The following is a 19827-nucleotide window of genomic DNA, read 5'->3' on the forward strand; positions in this document are numbered from 1 at the left end:
ATGTACCTTACATGTTACTTAATGCAATGATGATTCTCAACATATGTTGGTTAACATTGATCCTGATGATGCTTAACTGGCATGTAAGTGCATGCTACATATTCTTGTGACTATGTGTAAACAAATGTCAAATATAATATTTTTCTTTCACCCAAATTTAATGCTTTGAAATTATTTAAAACTCTGAAATCTTTAGAATGGGGAACAAGCAGACTTGAGGGATGGGATGAACAAATCATTTTGCAATAACGTCTGTGTTATTCCACTCTCTAATGCAAATGTCTACAAAGGCCTTTGGTTTTAGCTTGTGCAGTCTTTAAAGATAGACTATTGTTGCTTAAAATGAAAAAAAAAAAAAGGACTCTACACTGAATACTAGAATGTAAAATATAAGTTTAAAACTTTTTCTTCTAAAACAAAGAATATAAGGGCAAAGGCTTGTCTTGTTAAAAATTTTAATTATAATTAAATCTTAATCACAACAGCTAAAAGTAGAAGATACCTGTTAAATAAATTATAGAGAAAATCAAAGCAACAAGATGTATAAGGAAGCACCTATAAATTAGTGTCTAGAAAAAGGATATATTTCTGTGTTCTGTATGACAAAACACAGTGAGCAGTTGAGTTATTACAGGAATAGCCCTTGAAACACTGTATCCGAGAAACCATTTGAAAAATATGTGAAAAAATCCCAGCAGGATTTTACCCATTCAAAGCAATTTTACTACTGTCTTCCTTCAAAATGATACTTTGCAAATGGCATTGTACTGTGTTCGTTTTCTTTGCTGCTATAACAGATTATCACAAATTTGGTGGCTTAAAACAATGCAAATGCATTATCTTACAGTTCTGTAGGTCAGAAGTCTGACAGGGGCTAAAATTAAGGTGTCAGCAGGACTGCGGTCCCTTCTGTAGCTCTGGGTAGAATCTGTTTCCTTGTTTTTTTTTTAGCTACTGGAGGCCACCTACATTCCCTAGCTCATGGTTCCCTTTCTTTATCCCCCAGATGAACAAAGGTGAGTCCAGTCATTCTTAATATCACATCACTCTGACTTCCTCCTCTGCCTCACTCTTCCATTCTTCAAGACTCTGTGATTACATGGGATCCACCCAGATGATCCAGAATGATCTCCCTATGTTAAGGTTGGCCTATTAGCAAACTTCATTCCCTCTGTAAACTTAATTCTCCATTGCCATGTAATGTCACATATTCACAGGTTCCAGTGATTAGGGGGTGGACCTTTTGGGAGACTCATTATTCTGCTTGCCACGTACACCATTGTCAAATTCCTGGTCTTGGTAACTGTACTGTGCTCATGTGAGGTGTTATCCTTTGAGGAAACTGGATAAAAGGTATGCAGGGACTCTGTGCTATTTTTACAACATCTATGTAAGTCTAAAATTATCTCAAAATCAAAGTGTAAACAATCCCACTTTTTTGGAGAATTGAGTGAAAACATATAGAAATGATTACAAAATTTCAGGAATTATACAATATTAAAATAGATTAAAATGGGGTTATTTAACTTCTAAACTAGTAAATGAAATAATAAATGATAAAGGTCACATTCTTCATTTAATTAAAAACAATTTAGTAAATATTTACTATTTATGGTTGTTACACATTTTACAAAGACTTACATGAGTACCATCTCAGTTTTTTTCCCATTAAATAAACCAATGCCTATAATTGACTAAATATCATTGAACTACATACCACAGTTTAATTTCACTATGTTTGATAGAAACAATACATTTTCAAAACGTTTATGTGCCTACCAAGCCTATCAAATGAAAATCTAAACCCCTTAAGCCAATTTATACTAAGATGCTTTATAATAAATTTCATACTGTTTTTCTAGTTTTCTAAAAGACCATCACATTCTGTTTTACTTACTATTTTGTAAAGCTGTTGGATACATAGGGTAGATTTTACTGACCTGTTTTTACAGACAAAGAAAATTAGGACTGAAAAGTTACATGAAGGTTTCTGGTCAAGAAAGACAAGTGTATTTATATTTGGGTATTCTAGTCTGCTCACTAAACAAACCAAAGGGAGATACAATTTAAAAATGAAAAAACAGGAAGACATAACCAGACTCAAAATCAAGAACAGAAGTAAACTAACAAAAATGGTGAAATGGGCTGAAACTGTAAGCCTGTTAGACTTTAAAGTTGGAAGCTGCTGGAACAGCTAGAAGACTAACTCCTAAGTAAGAGCTGGGAGGCAGGCTTATTGATTGAAGACAAGGACAGGGACTAAGGTGCCAATCTATGCCCCAATGAGAAAGAAGGTGGAAGTAAAAGAATGGTAGCAATCTCCACCTGGAGCTGTAATGTTTAGAATGTGCTAGGCTGAGAGAACCAGACTCAGACACAGACACAGAAGCACTGGAAAACCAGCTAATCTCCAGGCTAACTCTCTTGTCTGCAGTAGTACCAATGTCACGCTGGCTCAGGGGACACCAAGCCAACGATGGGAAAACTTAGCTCTGAAAAAGAGCCCAAAGAGCATTTTGGAGATAACTGCAAAGTTGTTTGATAAGGAAGGAAGTGACAAAGAGAAAAAGAAGATAAAAAAAAATTAAAGCTTTTCATTAAAATGAATGTAAACATCAGAATTTAAAATAAATAAATCTAATGCTAAGAAAGAGAGACCACAATACCACAAGCAAAATTTAACTTTTATATTGCAGTCTGACAAAAACTTAGATATATATTTTAAATATGCAAAGAGATAAAGGATAATTTTCAATTAAAGGATATATAACTCGAAAAGCAAAGAAAAATGAAACTTGAACAAGTGAATATGAAATAAGTAGGAGCAGAATATTAGAAATAAAAAATACAGCATTAGGAAAAACACAACAGGCAAAATAAACAGTAAGATATAGATAAAGACAGAGAAATTGCTAGGTTGCAAAATGGCTCAGAAGAATTTACCCAGATTACAGCTTAAGAAAAAAAAGGAATGTTTTAAAATAAATGGCAGAGCGGTTGAAAACCTTGTGAAGTATATTGAAAGGCCTCAACATTTAGTAAGACATTCAGAAAAATACAATGTAAAAAGCAAAAAAAAAAAAAAAGAAGCTGAAAATAGTTTGTAAAGACAACTTCAACAATCCCATTACTGGATATATACCCAGTAATATAAATCACTCTATCATAAGATACATGCACATGTTGGTTCATTGCAACATTATTCACAATAGCAAAGACATGGAATTCACCTAAATGCCCATCAATGATACAATGGATAAAGAAAATGTGGTATGTCTATACGATGGAATACTATGCAGCCATAAAAAAGAAATGAGACCATGTCCTTTGTGGAAACATGGATGGAGCTAGAGGCCATTATTAGACTTCATGTCTAAAACACCAAAAGCAATGGCAACAGAAGCCAAAATTGACAAATGGGATCTAATTAAACTAAAGAGCTTCTGCACAGCAAAAGAAACTACCATCAGAGTGAACAGACAACCTACAGAATGGGAGAAAATGTTTGCAATCTACTCATCTGACAAAGGGCTAATATCCAGAATCTACAAAGAACTCAAACAAATTTACAAGAATAAAACAAACAAACCCATCAAAAAGTGGGCAAAGGATACGAACAGACACTTCTCGAAAGATGACATTTATGCAGCCAACAGACACATGAAAAAATGCTCATCAGCAATGGCCATCAGAGAAATGCAAATCAAAACCACAATGAGATACCATCTCACACCAGTTAGAATGGCCATCATTAAAAAGTCAGGAAACAACAGGTGCTGGAGAGGATGTGGAGAAATAGGAACACTTTTACACTGTTGGTGGGACTGTAAACTAGTTCAACCATTGTGGAAGACAGTGTGGCAATTCCTCAAGGATCTAGACCTAGAAATACCATTTGACCTAGCCATCCCATTACTGGGTATATACCCAAAGGATTATAAATCATGCTGCTATAAAGACACATGCACACGTATGTTTATTGCAGCACTATTCACAACAGCAAAGACATGGAACCAACCCAAATGTCCGACAACGATAGACTGCATTAAGAAAATGTGGCACATATACACCATGGAATACTATGCAACCATAAAAAAGGATGAGTTCATGTCCTTTAGGGACATGGGTGAAGCTGGAAACCATCATTCTCAGCAGATTATCGCAAGGACAAAAAACCAAACACCTCATGTTCTCACTCATAGGTGGGAATTGAACAATGAGAACACATGGACACAGGAAGAGGAACATCACACACCAAGGACTGTTGTGGGGTGGGGGGAGTGGGGAGGGATAGCATTAGGAGATATACCTAATGTAAATGACGAGTTAATGGGTGCAGCACACCAACATAGCAGATGTATACATATGTAACAAACCTGCACATTGTGCACATGTACCCCAAAACTTAAAGTATAATAATAATAAAATGTAAAAAAAAAAAAAGAAAATGTGGTATGTCTATACCACGGAATACTATGCAGCCATAAAAAAGAATGAGATCATGTCCTCTGTGGAAACGTGGATGGAGCTAGAGGCCATTATCCTTAGCAAACTAACCCAGGAACAAAAAACCAAATACTGCATGTTCTCAGTTATAAGTAGGTGCTCAGTGATGAGAACATGTGGACACATAGAGGGGAACAGCAGACACTGGAGCCTATCAGAGGGTGGAATTTGGGACGATGGAGAGGGTCAGGAAAAATAACTAATGAGTACTGGGCTTAATACCTCAGTGACAAAATAATCTGTACAACAAACCCCTGTTACGTGAGTTTACTTATTTAACAAACCTGGATTTATACCCCTGAACTTAAAAGTTAAAAAAAAAAAAAAAAAGAAATAGTATGGTATTGAATCAATAGAACAGAATAGTGTCCAGATAAACACACACATAAATAGGTGATCACTGGAGGGGTTTACAGAGGAAGGAGTCACTGAGAAAAGAGGTAGAGGATAAGATCGGACTGGGGAGGTGTTGATGGAGTTGCGTTTCACCAGAACCTGGAAAAGATAGAGGCAAAGTGAGGACTCTTGTTTTCAGAGACAGAGGCAAAGATGTGTGGGTGTGGACCGATGAAGGTAAACTTGTAAGCGGTAGTAGTAAACGGAGGGAGTTCATCCCTGCTGGTCTCGGTTTACTCAGAGAGTGGCAAGGAGATAGAGGATGGTGTAGCTGCTACGGGAGGGGAGAAAGAGTGGGCTACCAACACTCATCTGGGAACAGCAAGCCCCTGACTCCTGGTTTCTTTTCCGCTAAACTGCCTGCATCATTTGGTCCAAACCGACTTTCCCCAAAACCCCACCACTCCTTCCTTAAAATCATAAATGTCTGCCGGGCGCGGTGGCTCACGCCTGTAATCCCAGCACTTTGGGAGGCTGAGGCGGACGATCACCCGAGGTCGGGAGTTGGAGACTAGCCTGACCAACACGGAGAAACCCTGTATCTACTAAAAATACAAAAAAATCAGCCGGGTGTGGTGGCGCATGCGTGTAATCACAGCCACTGGGGAGGCTGAGGCAGGAGAATCGCTTGAACCCAGGAGGCGGAGGTTGTGGTGAGCTGAGATTGTACCATTGCACTCCAGCCTGGGCAACAAGAGTGAAACTCCGTCTCAAAAAAAAAAAAAAATCATAAATGTCTGCTAAACTGGGAAACTCATAATTTCATTTATGTGAATTGCCTTCAGCAAGTAATTTATTGCTATACTTAAGTCCCAAAATACTTCCATTTGTAGCCACAATTATTTAAAAAAATAATTTTTAAACTTGGAAAAGAGATGACAGAATGAAATAATTATATTTCTTTTCATAATTGTTAGAGATAAAAAGATATGCAAATGAAAATATTTTTAACAAAGAAACATCGACCCTATCTTTTAGTATTTCTCCATATTTCTTCATTTGGAGGTTTGGACTAAGGATTTACAAATACAACTATAAAAAGTATCAATTACCTGTATTTTGTTATTGGAGCTCCAAATTCAGTTCAATGCAACAAGTTTTTAAGTACCTTTTAGGCTCATGATATTGTGTTTATGGGAAGGGAGAAGAAGTTGTACAAAATACAGAAGCCTTTGGCTGTAGAAATGTATAATGCTCGTACATAAAGCAGTATTATTCCAAGTAATTTCAATCTCCAGTAGTCTGTACTTTTTCCGCAGGCTTGGAGATAGATATATGATCTCCAAATAGGTGTGTTTTCCCATCACAGCTGACCTTCAGGTTTGCTTAAAGCAATCCTGCTGCTCCTACCACCTCACCTTTGTTTAATGACAGCCATTTCCTAACGCCAACGTTGGGTTAATGGACTGAGATGGGAGAAAATCAAACATATCTCTCCATTTTACACCAGATTGCCTTTCTGCCTTGTGGCTTTAATCACTCAATCCTACTCACATCGGCCATAATAACAATTATGGGTTTTCTACTGCTTTCTCAGCCAGGAGGATATGTCAGAGGATAGTAACATCTCCTGAAGAAAGGAAGGGCAAATTCTTAATCTTTTTCCAGCATCGTAGGTAATAATTTTCCTCTGCAAACCCCCAAGGAGTACTCCTTTTGGCTCTTACTCCCACCGTTCTCACAGGTTCGTGGATCTGCTTGGATTTATGAGTTTTCTTCTAGCCTTTTCTCTTCTGAGATAAGTTTTAATTATGTAGACAGATTGTAAAAGTCTCTTTCTCCTTGTAAACAACTATTTCTTTGTTAGTACTAGATTTTGTTTAACTGGTTTCCTCCTATCTGAATCTTCTTATGTACCCAGGAATTATGTCTGTTCATTGTTTAATGGCAGCATCAAGAGAAGAGAAAGCTGGCTTCATTTCATAGCTTTCCTTGAGGGATTCAATTTGCAACACCTCAAATTGCAAGTCTCCCTCGGGAACTGTTCTTTGTTACATACGTTTGGAAGCTCACAATATTTTAGTTTAGATTCAATATAAGAGCAAAGTATCACCCATCAAATAAGCAGTATGATAATACTCTCGGCTCTTCTACTTATTTAAAAACTTTCTTTACTACCTGAATCAAGGAAATGCCTGAAATCCTCAAAAGCACTAGTGAAATGTTAAACAGTTGCCCCTTCCTCACAGAACTCAGAGAACTGGATTTGAGAAAGCATCTTAGGTAGCGCTAACAAACAGCTCTTACCCTGGCGTCTTCCAGGTCAGAGTTAAAATATAAAGAAAAATAAGTATTCAGGCCAGGGGCAGTGGCTCACACCTGTAATCCCAGCACTTTGGGAGGCTGAGGCAGGAAGGTCGCCTGAGATCAGGAGTTCAAGACCAGCCTGGCCAACATGGTGAAACTGAGTCTCTACTAAAAATACAAAAATTAGCTGGGTGTGGCTCACAGCTGTAGTCCTAGCTACTTGGGAGGCTGGGGCAGGAAAATCGCTTGACCCTGGGAGGTGGAGGTTGCGGTGAGCCAAGATTGCGGCACTGCACTCCAGCCTGGGCAACAGAGCGAGACTCCACCACACACACACACACAAAAACCCAAAAAACAAACAAACAAACAAAACGGAAAAGAAGTATTCATGACATGACATTTTTCTCATTCTGCATAAGAACTTTTAACTATTTGGTGGTTTTTTTTTCTAATCAAGAAATCATTTTAATTACTTAATACATTGACTTCTAATTCTGAACTCTTACATTATCTTTGAAGCTCATTTGTTTGAGAATTGGTTTTTTATTTTGTATTTTTTTCTGAGACACGATCTTGCTGTGTTGCCCAGGGTGGAGTACATTGGCACAGTCACAGCTCACTGCAGCCACAAACATTCAGGCTCAAGGGAAATGCCAGCCAGCCTTAAGGACTGTAGAAACGCAGGGTTGACTGGAGGGCTCCCATTGAGTCATCTCTTGTTCTGATTTCTGAGGTCACTTTTTGAGCTCCTTTAAGAGATGAGGAATTCTATCACCACAAAGTTAAATGTGGTATCATGGATATCAGCTACAGTTTTTTTTTTTGTTTTTTATTTACTTAATTATTTATTTGAGACAGAGTCTTGCTCTGTTGCCTAGGCTGAAGTGCAGTGGCCTGATCACAGCTCACTGCAGCCTCCACCATCCTGGGCTCAAGTGATCCTCCCACCTCAAGCTCTCCAGTAGCTGGGACTAGAGGCACGTGGCACCACACTGGGCTAATTTTAAAATCTATTTTATTTTTTGTAGAGACAGGGTTTCACCATGCTGCTCAGGTTCGTCTTGAACTCTTGAGGTCAAGCAGTCCCCCTGCCTTAGCCTTCCAAAGTGTTAGGATTACAGACATGAGCCACCTCGCCAGCCCTGAAAATTGGTTTTGCCAAGAATATCTAAATACTATCCTTTAACCAGACAAGCAATTTCCCATAGCAGTATTTGACTTTTAACTGGCACCCCATAAAACACCTCTTAAACAGGCAAAATCAATATTTTCCCTCAAGGACTCTCCTCAAATATTTTGAGGCAACGGAATAGAAGAGATAACTTTTTGATGCAGCAATGTGCATGATATCTTCACATTGAAGAAACATTTATTCAGCTCACCCAGAGGGGTTGTGTTCTGTGGCCAAGGAACTGAACCAGGGTTTCTGGCCAGCGTTAGATACAAAGCCATGACCTTGGCCCCATTAGCCAGGCTGCTAACTAGGTGAGCTCACTACACGGGTTACTGCATACTTGTGTGGCAGTTCTTTGGGAACAGGGATTCTTTTTGTTTGTTTTTTCTATTTTTATGTTTATTTTATTTAAGTTCCGGGATACATGTGCAGAACGTGCAGGTTTGTTACACAGGTATACATGTGCCATGGTGGTTTGCTGCACCTATCAACCCATCATCTAGGATTTAAGCTCCGCATGCATTAGGTATTTGTCCAAATGCTCTCCCTCTCCTTGCCCCCCATCCCCCAACAGGCCCTGGTGTGTGATGTTCCCCACCCTGCATCCATGTGTTTTCCTTGGGGAACAGGGATTCTTAATGTGGGTTTCAGTGAAGGTACATGAACACTTTGGCATTTTATGCAAGATTTTGTATGTGATTATATTTTTCTAAAGAGAGGGCTCACATTTTCATCAGATTCTCAAAAGAGGATGCAATTTTTAAAAAAAATAAAATGTTAAGGTTATATTACATTAAACAAGATTGTTCTAAAAGAAAATCTTTTCAGTATTTTTTAAAAAATAAAATAGCTCTTTATTACTGGGGTAGATTTCTGTAATCTGAGGTAGATTTCAGTAATTTCATGTTATTGTGGGAGGGGTCCTTGAACCCTGACCTTTTATTATTTATCTTTTTATGCCTCTGAAGGATTTTAAATGTGCTCTTTAAATTGGAGAAATCTGTTACTTTATATGAGAGAAAAATTATATTACACCTTCCATTTTTGAACTTAATATATTCTTAAGACAGGAGGTGATTTTTTCTTACATTCTACAAAAATGTTTTTCAAAACCCATCCTTTAACAACCCATTCTGTTGTTCTTCCTACCTGCAATTATTTTAAGGTATCCCAAACCTTACTTTACACCTTATAATATAGGAGGACTTAAGTCTGGCCAGACTTTGCCTAACTAAATGTTAAGATGTTACTTATTAGCTGTAGGATAATACATTCCTTAGATAAGATAAAAGTATGCAATAGAAAATTGCCATTCTAGGAACACCTACTACAGTCTTTTCTGTCTTCAGAGCATTAGTGTGCACATGAAGTCTTCAGCGTTGTTGAGATACTGCATATTTATGCCATATTTGAGAATTAATATTACCAGACATGTACAATGTAGATTTCTTTTTAAAATCCTAGGTTACTTTATGGAATGGGCCCTTAGAGAACAAGAAAAGACTGAAGTTTTACGGGAAAACAAATCATGTGGTCTTCAGATTCTGAAATGAGGAGAAATGCAGCCATCTGAAATGGTCATGAACCCCAAACAAGTCTTCCTCTCTGTGCTGATATTTGGAGTAGCTGGGCTACTCCTCTTCATGTATTTGCAAGTCTGGATTGAAGAACAACATACAGGTAATACATGTGCTTTTTCTTCTATTTTAATTGTAACAATAATAGCTATTTTAAATTAAATTAGTTGTGATGCTTATTAATATATTAAGAATCACAGTATTTTCAACAACAAAAAATGAGTCATAAGCTAAAATTCCCAGCTCCTAAAAGGGAGCAAAATTATACAACTCTGGTAGGCATTTGTTTGGTGGCTTAACAATGGGAATTTTTGTTATCTCAGTGGGGAATAGCAGTGGTCCCATAGTCCAGCAAGAACTGCTTGTAGAGAATTTGTCTTCAAAAGTATAGCATTTATCCTACTTCTTACCTGTCCATGGAGCATCAGGCATAAGCCTAAAAGGTGCTGAATGTACAGCAGCCTCTCCTTTAATTCCTTCTTAATTTATGTTGATACTCAAACTTGGTATAAATATCATTTAATAGCTTTATTATAAAGGAAGGGTTGGCAAATCTTTTATATAAAGGACTAGATCATAAATATTTTACTCTTTGCAGGCCATACCATCTCTACCACAACTACTCAACTCTGCTAATATATCAAGAAGCAGCCACAGATTACATGTAAACAAATGGAACAGGCTGTGTTCCAATAAAACTTTATTTACAAAAACAGCTGGTGGGCCAGATTTGGTCCACAGGCTCATCTTGTACTTTTGTCTTTCAATTTGCAATTGCTGCCCATTGGAGGCACTCACTTACTGTTAAAAATGATTATATTTATAATGATATAGTATTATTAAAGTAAAAGACTTAGAATATCATAGAAATTTATACATACAGATCTTGTGAAGTTCTGATGGTTTCCATTAGTAGAAATAGACGATGGCTTATGACTGTTAAGGATAATAAAGTAAAAACAGAAGAATGATTTTTTGATTGTCTCCAGTTGTGGCCCATTTTCTTTTTTTTCTTTTTTTTTTTTTTTAAGTTATTCTAGCTATAAAACACTTAAGAATTTTCTCCAAAAGACAATTTAATACTGAGTCACAACTATGATTATTTTTAAAATTGTTTCCATTTTTAAATTCCTTTCTTTGGTTTATCCTCATACTTTTTTTTGAGACAGGATTTTACTCCTGTCGCCCAGGCTGGAGAGCAATAGCATGATCTTGGCTCACTGCAACTTCTGCCTCCCAGGTTCAAGTGATTCTTCTGCCTCAGCCTCCCAAATAGCTGGGTATACAGGCACAAACCACTGCACCAGGCTAATTTTTGTATTTTTTGTGGAGGGGGGTTTCACCATGTTGACCAGGCTGGTCTTTTTTTTTTTTTTTTTTTTTGAGACAGAGTCTTGCTTAGTCACCCAGGCTGGAGTGCAGTGGCACAATCTCAGCTCACTGCAAGCTCCGCCTCCCAGGTTCACACCATTCTCCGGCCTCAGCCTCCTAAGTAGCTGGGACTACAGGCACCCGCCACCATGCCCGGCTAATTTCTTTTTTTTTGTATTTTTAGTAGAGACGGGGTTTCACCATGTTAGCCAGGATGGTCTCGATCTCCTGACCTCGTGATCCACTCACCTTGGCCTCCCAAAGTGCTGGGATTACAGGCATGAGCCACCACGCCCAGCCCAGGCTGGTCTTGAACTCCTGAGTTCAAGTGATCCACCTGCCTTGGCCTCCCAAAGTTCTGGGATTGGGATTACAGGCGTAAGCCACTGCCCCTGGACAACACTTTTGATGTATTTAATTAATAAATTAAAACCTTGTGAAAAGAGGTCGCATATAATGATTTTCTAGAGAATATGTAACATATTGTCAAAATATATTCTTAATTCCCTTTACAGTTTACATAAACTATTAGGCTAACTTTTCTATACTACTGAAATAATTTATCATAATAACATTATATTTAATGAAACCACCTTTAGTAAAATATATAGGCTCATTCTTCCTGAAATATAACCCTTAGCATAGATCCTATAACATAGTAAGCCTTCAGTGTTTGTTGAACGAATGAATGAATGGATTGAAAATTCACTGAAGACTGTAGATTGCAATACAGCAAAGGAAGAAGAAAGAAAAAGATCTCATTATTTCGAGTTTTGCTCATATCGTGGTCTCATAACAAATTTCACAAAAAGACTATCCCAGCAAGATTTAATACTTAAGGGAAAATATATTCATATATATAGACTACTATTTGGCAGTAATGTGTTTAGTCTGTCACTAAGAAATTATATATCTAAGGAAACAGGTTAATAATACCATACATATAAAATGTAGTTTACCAAATGTGTCCATAAGCATTAATAGCTACCATTTATGGAGAGCTTAATAAGTGCCAAATGTTCACATAAATTTTCTGTAATCCTCATCTCTTACTAGGTGAGTATTATTCTAAATTTACAGATGAGGAAAATGAGACTCCAGAGGGATAAGGGGCATATCCAAGGCTTTGCATGGCCTTGTTGCAGAGGGGAAAGCCTGGATTTCAACCCAGGTTGTACTGCTACGAGGTCCACGCCTCTGCTCAATGTATCACCTCTATGAAGGAAAAAGGTGAATATTATTATTTCTCCATAGCACAGATGAAGCAAGGGAGACTCAGAAAGTTTAAATGACTTAACGTGTAGCTACAAAGTACAAGTTTTTGAAGTGTAACCCATACCCAGGTTTTCCTAATTGTCGGAATCCCTAAAAGAGTCTCCTAACCAAACCACTGGATTACGTAGGCATATAATTACAAATGCAGTAATATCAGTACAGATGTTTTAAAATCACTGAAACTGGTAAATTAAACGACATACAGATGTGTAACCTCTTCTACAAGCTTAAATCTTAACTTGAGTTCACAATTTTCCCAAGTGTTGGAAAATTATTTTCCTTGGTTAAGACTGGTAAAACACTTATCATTTATTCTCTTAAATTTTACTTGTAATTTTGATAGAAGTGCTTTCCCTGCTTCTTGATATATTTTATATGAATTATGTAATATTTCATAAACTACCCATGATAAAAAGCATAAATGTAAAAGTCAAGAGTCCTGTAGATAACTATGTCTCTGAAGAAAAACTGTAATATTCTTTAAGAAGACTTCCATCTGAAGTTCTGCCTTATACTAGGTTAGTGCTGTGGGTTGAAATTCTGCAGTTTTCTAGGTAGGCAGACATTTGTTTTATATATATATATATGTGTGTGTGTTTCAAATAACATCAGGAGCATTAGGCATTTTTAAAGGCAATCTCTTTTTAAATAAATAAATATATGAATATGTGCTTTGATGTTAAGTTTAAAAAAATGGAAAATCTGTCTTTTGGACACTTTAGAACTGTCACTCAAAGAAACTTTGAAAGATGAGCTGGTTTGGTTCCTGAGACTTTCTATAAGTAATGCTGGTTTTAAAATCTAAATGGCTTTGATCTCACATATATTTCAGTTATATATGAGAATTCTTAGGTTTTCTTCATGTCTTTTATTTGAGGCTTTTCAAATCTAAGATATGGACTATTTTCTAAGCCTCCCTGGTTTTCTTGGGTTTTTTGTATTAAAACAAAATACTTTAGAATTCAAAAAATCTGAAATATGCTCTGATATACTGGTAAAGGATTATGAAAACAGATTTTTTTGGAAGTAAAGAGAAGCTGTATGACAGAGAAATTAAAATCTATCCAATTATGCAATAGAGTTCCATAATACCATCTACTTTTTCAATATCACTATCCATTAATTTATCCATTTCCTAGTGCTAATTTGCAGTATGTTGATATGTTATCACAAATTTTATTTTATATATTTTTTTCATAGTTGTTAAAGGTACAAATTTTTCATTCAGAAGGATCTTGAAAATCTCAGATCTCCTATTTGTTAGCTTTGTAACCCTGGGCAAATTTCTTTGTCTCTCTAAACCTCAAGTTTCCTTATCTGTAAAATCAGGATAGTCATATTTTCCACATAGGGTTGCAGTGAAGATTAAAGGAGGCAATGCTTGCAAAGCACTCAGTATGGTGCTTGGCAAACAGTAATGCACAATGAACGTGAGCTGTTATTCTTATCCTGGAAATGACGCAGAACATCTGCAAACTTGCTTTTTCTGAGTTGCCACAATTAAAACTCAGCCACAATTCAGGAAAATTTAATTGTGCCCAAGCTTGTGCCTTGACTGATTAAGGTTAAAAAAAAAATGAAGGCTTAGATCCAACTTTGGTTAAATTAGTTGGGAGAAGCTAATTGGCACAGAGCCATTCTGGTTCCCAATGTGGAAGCTGGCAGGAGAAGGATAGGATTGAGTGCATAGAGACAGGTCATTGTCCAGGGGCATCTCGTGTCCATACAAGCTGCCTCCACGGGCAGAGGAATCACTCATCCAGCAGTATTTCTTGAAGACTTAACAATTGAATGTGCTGAGCACCATGGTGAATACAGGCATATAATAGTGAGCCAGATATAATCCTTTTTCTTAAGGAGAGTGCAGTCAAATGAATTGTAAGGGAGAAAATGGTCCTGAGTCCAGGCCAAACCACTGGGACAAAAGGAAGAGTCCTTTGTGACAGAAAAGAGACAGGCCCTCCATTATGGGACAAACTAATGAGTTGGGGGCAGGAGAAGCAGCACAGTCAGTTGTCAGGGATAGAATTGCTGACCAGATAGAAGCGCTAGAAGGAGGGGAGTGGAGGCTGGGCAGGTGAAAGCATGCAGAGGACCCAGAGGACCAGAGGAGGGCAGAGAGCTATGGATATGATGCAGCAGTGATGAGGGCTGGTTAGGATAAATCACAAGAATGGCTTGTTGTTTATTTTTTCCCCCAGCTACTGTTTAAGTTTGCAATTGGCACTCTTTATCTAGTTAGAATCTTACTGCTAAATGGAACTCATACCAAAAGTCATGGTGTGTAACTGTTTCATATGTGCCATAAGACAGCGTTGAGACCCTCTAACAACAAAGTCACCACCTCAGCTTTAGATAAGAATTCAAAGATCCTCTTGAACCCACCTGTTTTTCAAAAATACAAATTGGATTATATTACTCCCATGTTTAAAATTTTTCAATCATATCTCATTCCCTTTAACAAAAACTTCTCCCCAGAGCCCACAGCTGTGTGAGCTGTAGCCACTGCCTGCCTCCTCGGCCTCATTCTCCATTCACTCACCATGCTTCTGGAGCTGCCTCTCCCTCTGCTAAACCAAGCCCTGTGCTGACTAGATGTGCTCACAGTTTCAGGAGCCTGGGATCCCTTCTGTTATCTCACCTGTCTTGGCTCAGATGTCACCTTCTTTGATCACCCCCACAGTCAATCAGTGCCCCCCTCTCTCTCTCTGTATATATATATATACACACACACACACATATATATAAATAAATCAATATATACAGATTATATAATTATGCATATAAATCAATATAATCAATTATGAGTCTATAATTAATAAATAATTATATCTTCATTATATGTATAAATCAATCTCTCCATCTTATTCATTTTCTTCAGAAAAATTATCACAATCAGCAATTGCCTCCTTAATTATTTGTTGACTTATTAATTGTCTGTATGCTTTCCTACTTTATGAACTCTGTATGGACAGAGAGCTTGTCTGACTTCCCTCAGCATCCCCTTTTCATAGCATGGAGCCTAATATGTGACAGGTGCTCAACAGTATTTTGTGTGGGTGGATAAATACTGTTTTGCTTGGTTTTCCAGTATCCCCGTCTAATGACCACACAGACTGTGTTTGAAGACTCCTGGGGACAAAGAATTCACTCCTTCCCAAGGCATCCACTCATCTTACAGCAACTTCCTTAGATAGCTCCATATATTTAGCAAGAACTTGCATCTTAACTTCTGCTTAACAACTCATCCTACCTGTATCCCTGACACTTCAGGAGGCTCATCCTCCTTCCATAGCATAGCCTGATCATTTTCATGGAGAATGAAACCCCAAATTTCTTTTTTGAGACAAGCTTTCGTTCTGTCACCCAAACTTCTTAACCATTTCATGAAAAAGACAATCTGGTCACTCTTGCCTGGACTATAACACCTACTATGTAATTCCTTTTAAAACATGACGTTACTGAATGGCGTGAACCCAGGAGGCGGAGCTCGCAGTGAGCCGAGATTGCGCCACTGTACTCCAGCCTGGGCAACAGAGCGAGACTCCGTCTCAAAAAAAAAAAAAAAAACATGACGTTACTATTCCCATATGTAACTTGTGTTAGAAATACACATACGTAACAACATATTCTATCAAGTAATGAGGAGTTATATGCACATATTTTAAAATATACAAAGCAGTAAAAATCAATACAGATCGCATCCAATAGTTTACATTATATATTTTCCTGAGATATTTCCAGAGTCAAGTTTAGTTTCATCCATTCCATACTGAAACCATTTCCTCAATGTAGCCTACGTTACAACAATCTGTCCAAATAACTTCTAAGCATTTCTATCTAGGACCAATAATTTTTTAGCTATTTATTGATAACAATTTTACATGTTTACTTAAAACTCAAAAACTTCTTTAAAAACTTTATAAAAAAAACTTTTTGCAAACAAGAATGGCAGAGTTACAGTTTCAGCAGTTATTGGGTCCCAGGCAATGCTCTAAACACATCACACCCATTATCTCATTTAATCCCACAACAAGTCTGAGATAGGTACCATTAGTATTCCCATTTTTCAAGACAAGAAAACTGAGGCTAAGCAAATAAGAAAGCAGAAGTCTGATTCAAGCAGCCTCATTCTAGGACTCCAACTAAGCCACCCTGCAGTGTGCAGAGATAGTGGGCATTGTACAGTCATGCTAAGAGAAGGCACTAGAGAAAGACACGGTGCACTGGCCAGGCAGTGGGCAGCCTGGGCAGTCACTCCGGGTGCAGAATGACACTCCGTGCTTCCAGACCACACCACGTTCCTGGAATGCCTGGCTGTGCCACAGTAGGTTATCACGTGTTTCCTGGTTGTGCAAACTTTCCTGGGTTCCTGTGAAGCCTGATCTCTTATTTCCACAAGTAAGCCTTCTCCAATGCTCTGGATAAACTATGGTATCTCCCTTTCTTGCCCCTCAAAAGCCTCACACTCAAGTAAACTCAAAAATATTATCCAATCCAGTAGTGGTTCTCAAACTTCAATGTACATCAGCATCCCCTGAAGGTTTGGTTAAAACAGACTGTTGGGCTCCACCCCCAGAGTTACTGATTCACTAGATCTGGGATGGGGCCCAAGAATTTGCATTTCCAACAAGATTTCTGTGGACCCTGATGCTGCAGATCCAGGGATTATATTTTGAGAACCCCTGAGCAGAGTCTCTGTACCCAAAATGTGAAAAGCAGCAGAAGCAACAGCGTCACGTGAGAGTTGTTAGAATTGCAGACCCTCAGCACCCACACAGGTCTGTTGCATGGGAATCTGAATTTTAATAAGAATCTCAGGTGCTTGCTGCACATGGTGAAGTGAGAAAAGCACAGTTAGATCAGTGGTTCTCACCAGCTGCTTGAGAAAGACCAGGCGTTTTAAGGAACACGTGCCTTGGTCCACACCCTGACATGTTGATTTTGGTTCCTGGCCTCCTCCCCAGAGATGCTAATTTGCCAGGCTGGGAGTGTGGCCCTGATACGGGGATTTTTAAAATCTCCCCAGGTGATTTTAATATTCAGTCAAGGTTATGAACCACTGACCCAGAGGTACTGACTTTGGCTGATTTATTGGCACTTCCTCTTACCTCTCACTCATCTACAAGGCATGCACTAGAAGAAAAAAGAGTGGTCACTGTAATCCTCTCATTAAGCTGACAGAAGAGGAGAAAGACTGTAAATAACATTATGTCTGAGGTCTCCATTTTCACCAAGACAGGCTTCAAGCTACAAAAAGTTGAACAATAAAGTGAGACCAACAAAGTGAAATTATTTCTAAACCCAGAAAATATACTGCAGTATGGATCAGCTGACCCAGCCAAGGAGTCAGACAGAAAAATATACTCTTCCCAAACAAGTATTTGTTCTCAATATGAAACGGTTCACTACTGCTTCCCTTCCTTTTAAAGCACTTTTTGTCCCTTGTTTTGTGTTATTTTTAAATTTTTTTAATTGACAAGGAAAAATTGTATACACTTATGGTACACAACATGATGTCTTAATACATGTACACCTTGCAGAACAGTCAAATCAAGCCACTTAACATATGCATACTCTCACATACTTATTTTTTGTGGTAAAAAACACTTAAAATCTCCTCTTTTAGCACTTTGAAAATATACAGTATAATATATTGTTATTAGCTAGAGCCAGCATAGTGTACAATAGATGTTTTGATGTAATTGTCTCTAACTGAAATTTTTTGTTTTCTGACTATCTCCCCAGAACTCAGAAACTTTTTAAATTTTTCTTGTATACTTCTAGTTAATTTTTTTTCCTGACTTCTACCAGTTTTTTTCTGATTTATGTCAAATAAGTACAATGTCTGAATTTAGGATTCAGCATTAACAGCTAAGGTCAATAATTTAGCTATGAATTATCATTGCTAGCCTATAAGAGAATTATATAAATATAACCCCACCTTTTAAAAACTCATTGTCACCAATCCATGCTCTGTAGGACCCTCGTCCTGAACATATTTTGCCTGAAAATACTCTTTTTTGGTCAGTGATGTGACCTTTTGGTAGGTCGAGGTTCTATTCAAATCCTACATGCTACTAACAGTGGCAAGTTGGCCAGAATAGATGGTGACTTGTACTAGTTTTTGTTTTGTTTTGTTTTGTTTTGTTTAAGCACTATAAACATCAGTAGTCCTGGTTGTATTTCAACCCTCCCACTTTGTATGAAAATGAAAAGTAGTAGCTGCAAGCTTCCGATTTCAGGCAAAGTAAAGCCACCTTATTGCTTTTTCTTAGATAATTGATTCTGGTCTGTGCATCTGGTGTTTCTAAGGAGACTTCATCTTGCTTTTTTTTCAAACTAAGTACACTTTCTCTCTCTACACTGAAGCATATTTTTGGCATATAAAGTTTTGTTTCTAGACTGGACTGATATAATTCTTTTCCCCTGAGCTTCTCTGATGAGAGTAGTCTGTTCTTTTCCTCCAAAAAGCAGGCTGTTCATCCTGATTGTGATGTTGCTGTTTTGAAATTGTATTTTCTTTCAGGTTATCTCTGTATACCTGAACTAGAACAAAGCCATTTTTTACATAGAAGGACTTTATGTTTACTGTCAATCATATACTCAGGAAAATAAAATTGCTTTTCTTTAAAAAGTCACTCATTTGAATTACTTTCTCTTATATCTGTAAGTGTGGCAAGCAATTTTTTAATCAAATGAGCACATGCTCCCGCTGCCCACTTCTGGACAGCACCACACCTCGTCTTCCCACTAGTGATTATTCCCACATCAGGGCTGTTCCCTCTTCCTGGAGCACATTTCCTTGGCCATTTCCATGGCTGACTTTTCTGAATCCTTCAGGGTACAGCTTCAATATCACCTTCCCCAAACATCCTATGTAAAGTGAAAGTTTTCTCTCTCTGCACCTGTTTTATTGTTTTTTAAAATTTATTTCATGGCACTGATCTCAATTTGCAATAATTCCTTTTGTTTGCTTACATATGCTCTGCATCTCCCAGTAAAATGGAGGCTTCCTGAGGGCAGGAAACTTGTATTTTGGTCACCAGTGTCCCACAGCTGCCCCTGCTTCCAGATGCACATTTCAGTCCTCACCTTGCCATGTACCCCCAGCAACCCTATTCACTCAGCCAATTACAACTCAACTCTGTGGGCTCTGTCTTAACTCTCTGCCCTAGCTTTTTGAGTTTCTTGTATTCTTGTGTGCTGTCTCCTGCTTTTGCCCGATACCCCAGAAGTGAAGGAGTCATGGATGTCAAATTGGTTAAAGTCTTCCGAACC

At 37.8% G+C, this 19827-nt stretch overlaps 1 protein-coding gene across 2 annotated transcripts in view; it reads left to right on the top strand.

Moving 5' to 3' along the window:
• CHST9 (carbohydrate sulfotransferase 9) overlaps window positions 1-19827 on the top strand; it is a 279935-nt gene that overhangs the window by 32987 nt on the left and 227121 nt on the right. The window contains exon 2 of one of the 2 annotated variants that reach the window (XM_063612667.1): window positions 9788-10003. In XM_063612667.1, coding sequence (XP_063468737.1) covers window positions 9883-10003 — 121 coding nt within the window. In that variant the 5' untranslated portion in view covers window positions 9788-9882. Of the gene's footprint in view, window positions 1-9787; window positions 10004-19827 lie in introns of those variants that run through there. The other variant, XM_063612768.1, reaches the window with a different exon arrangement.

This window comes from Symphalangus syndactylus, chromosome 1 (assembly GCF_028878055.3).
Source record: "Symphalangus syndactylus isolate Jambi chromosome 1, NHGRI_mSymSyn1-v2.1_pri, whole genome shotgun sequence".
NCBI lineage: Eukaryota > Metazoa > Chordata > Mammalia > Primates > Hylobatidae > Symphalangus > Symphalangus syndactylus.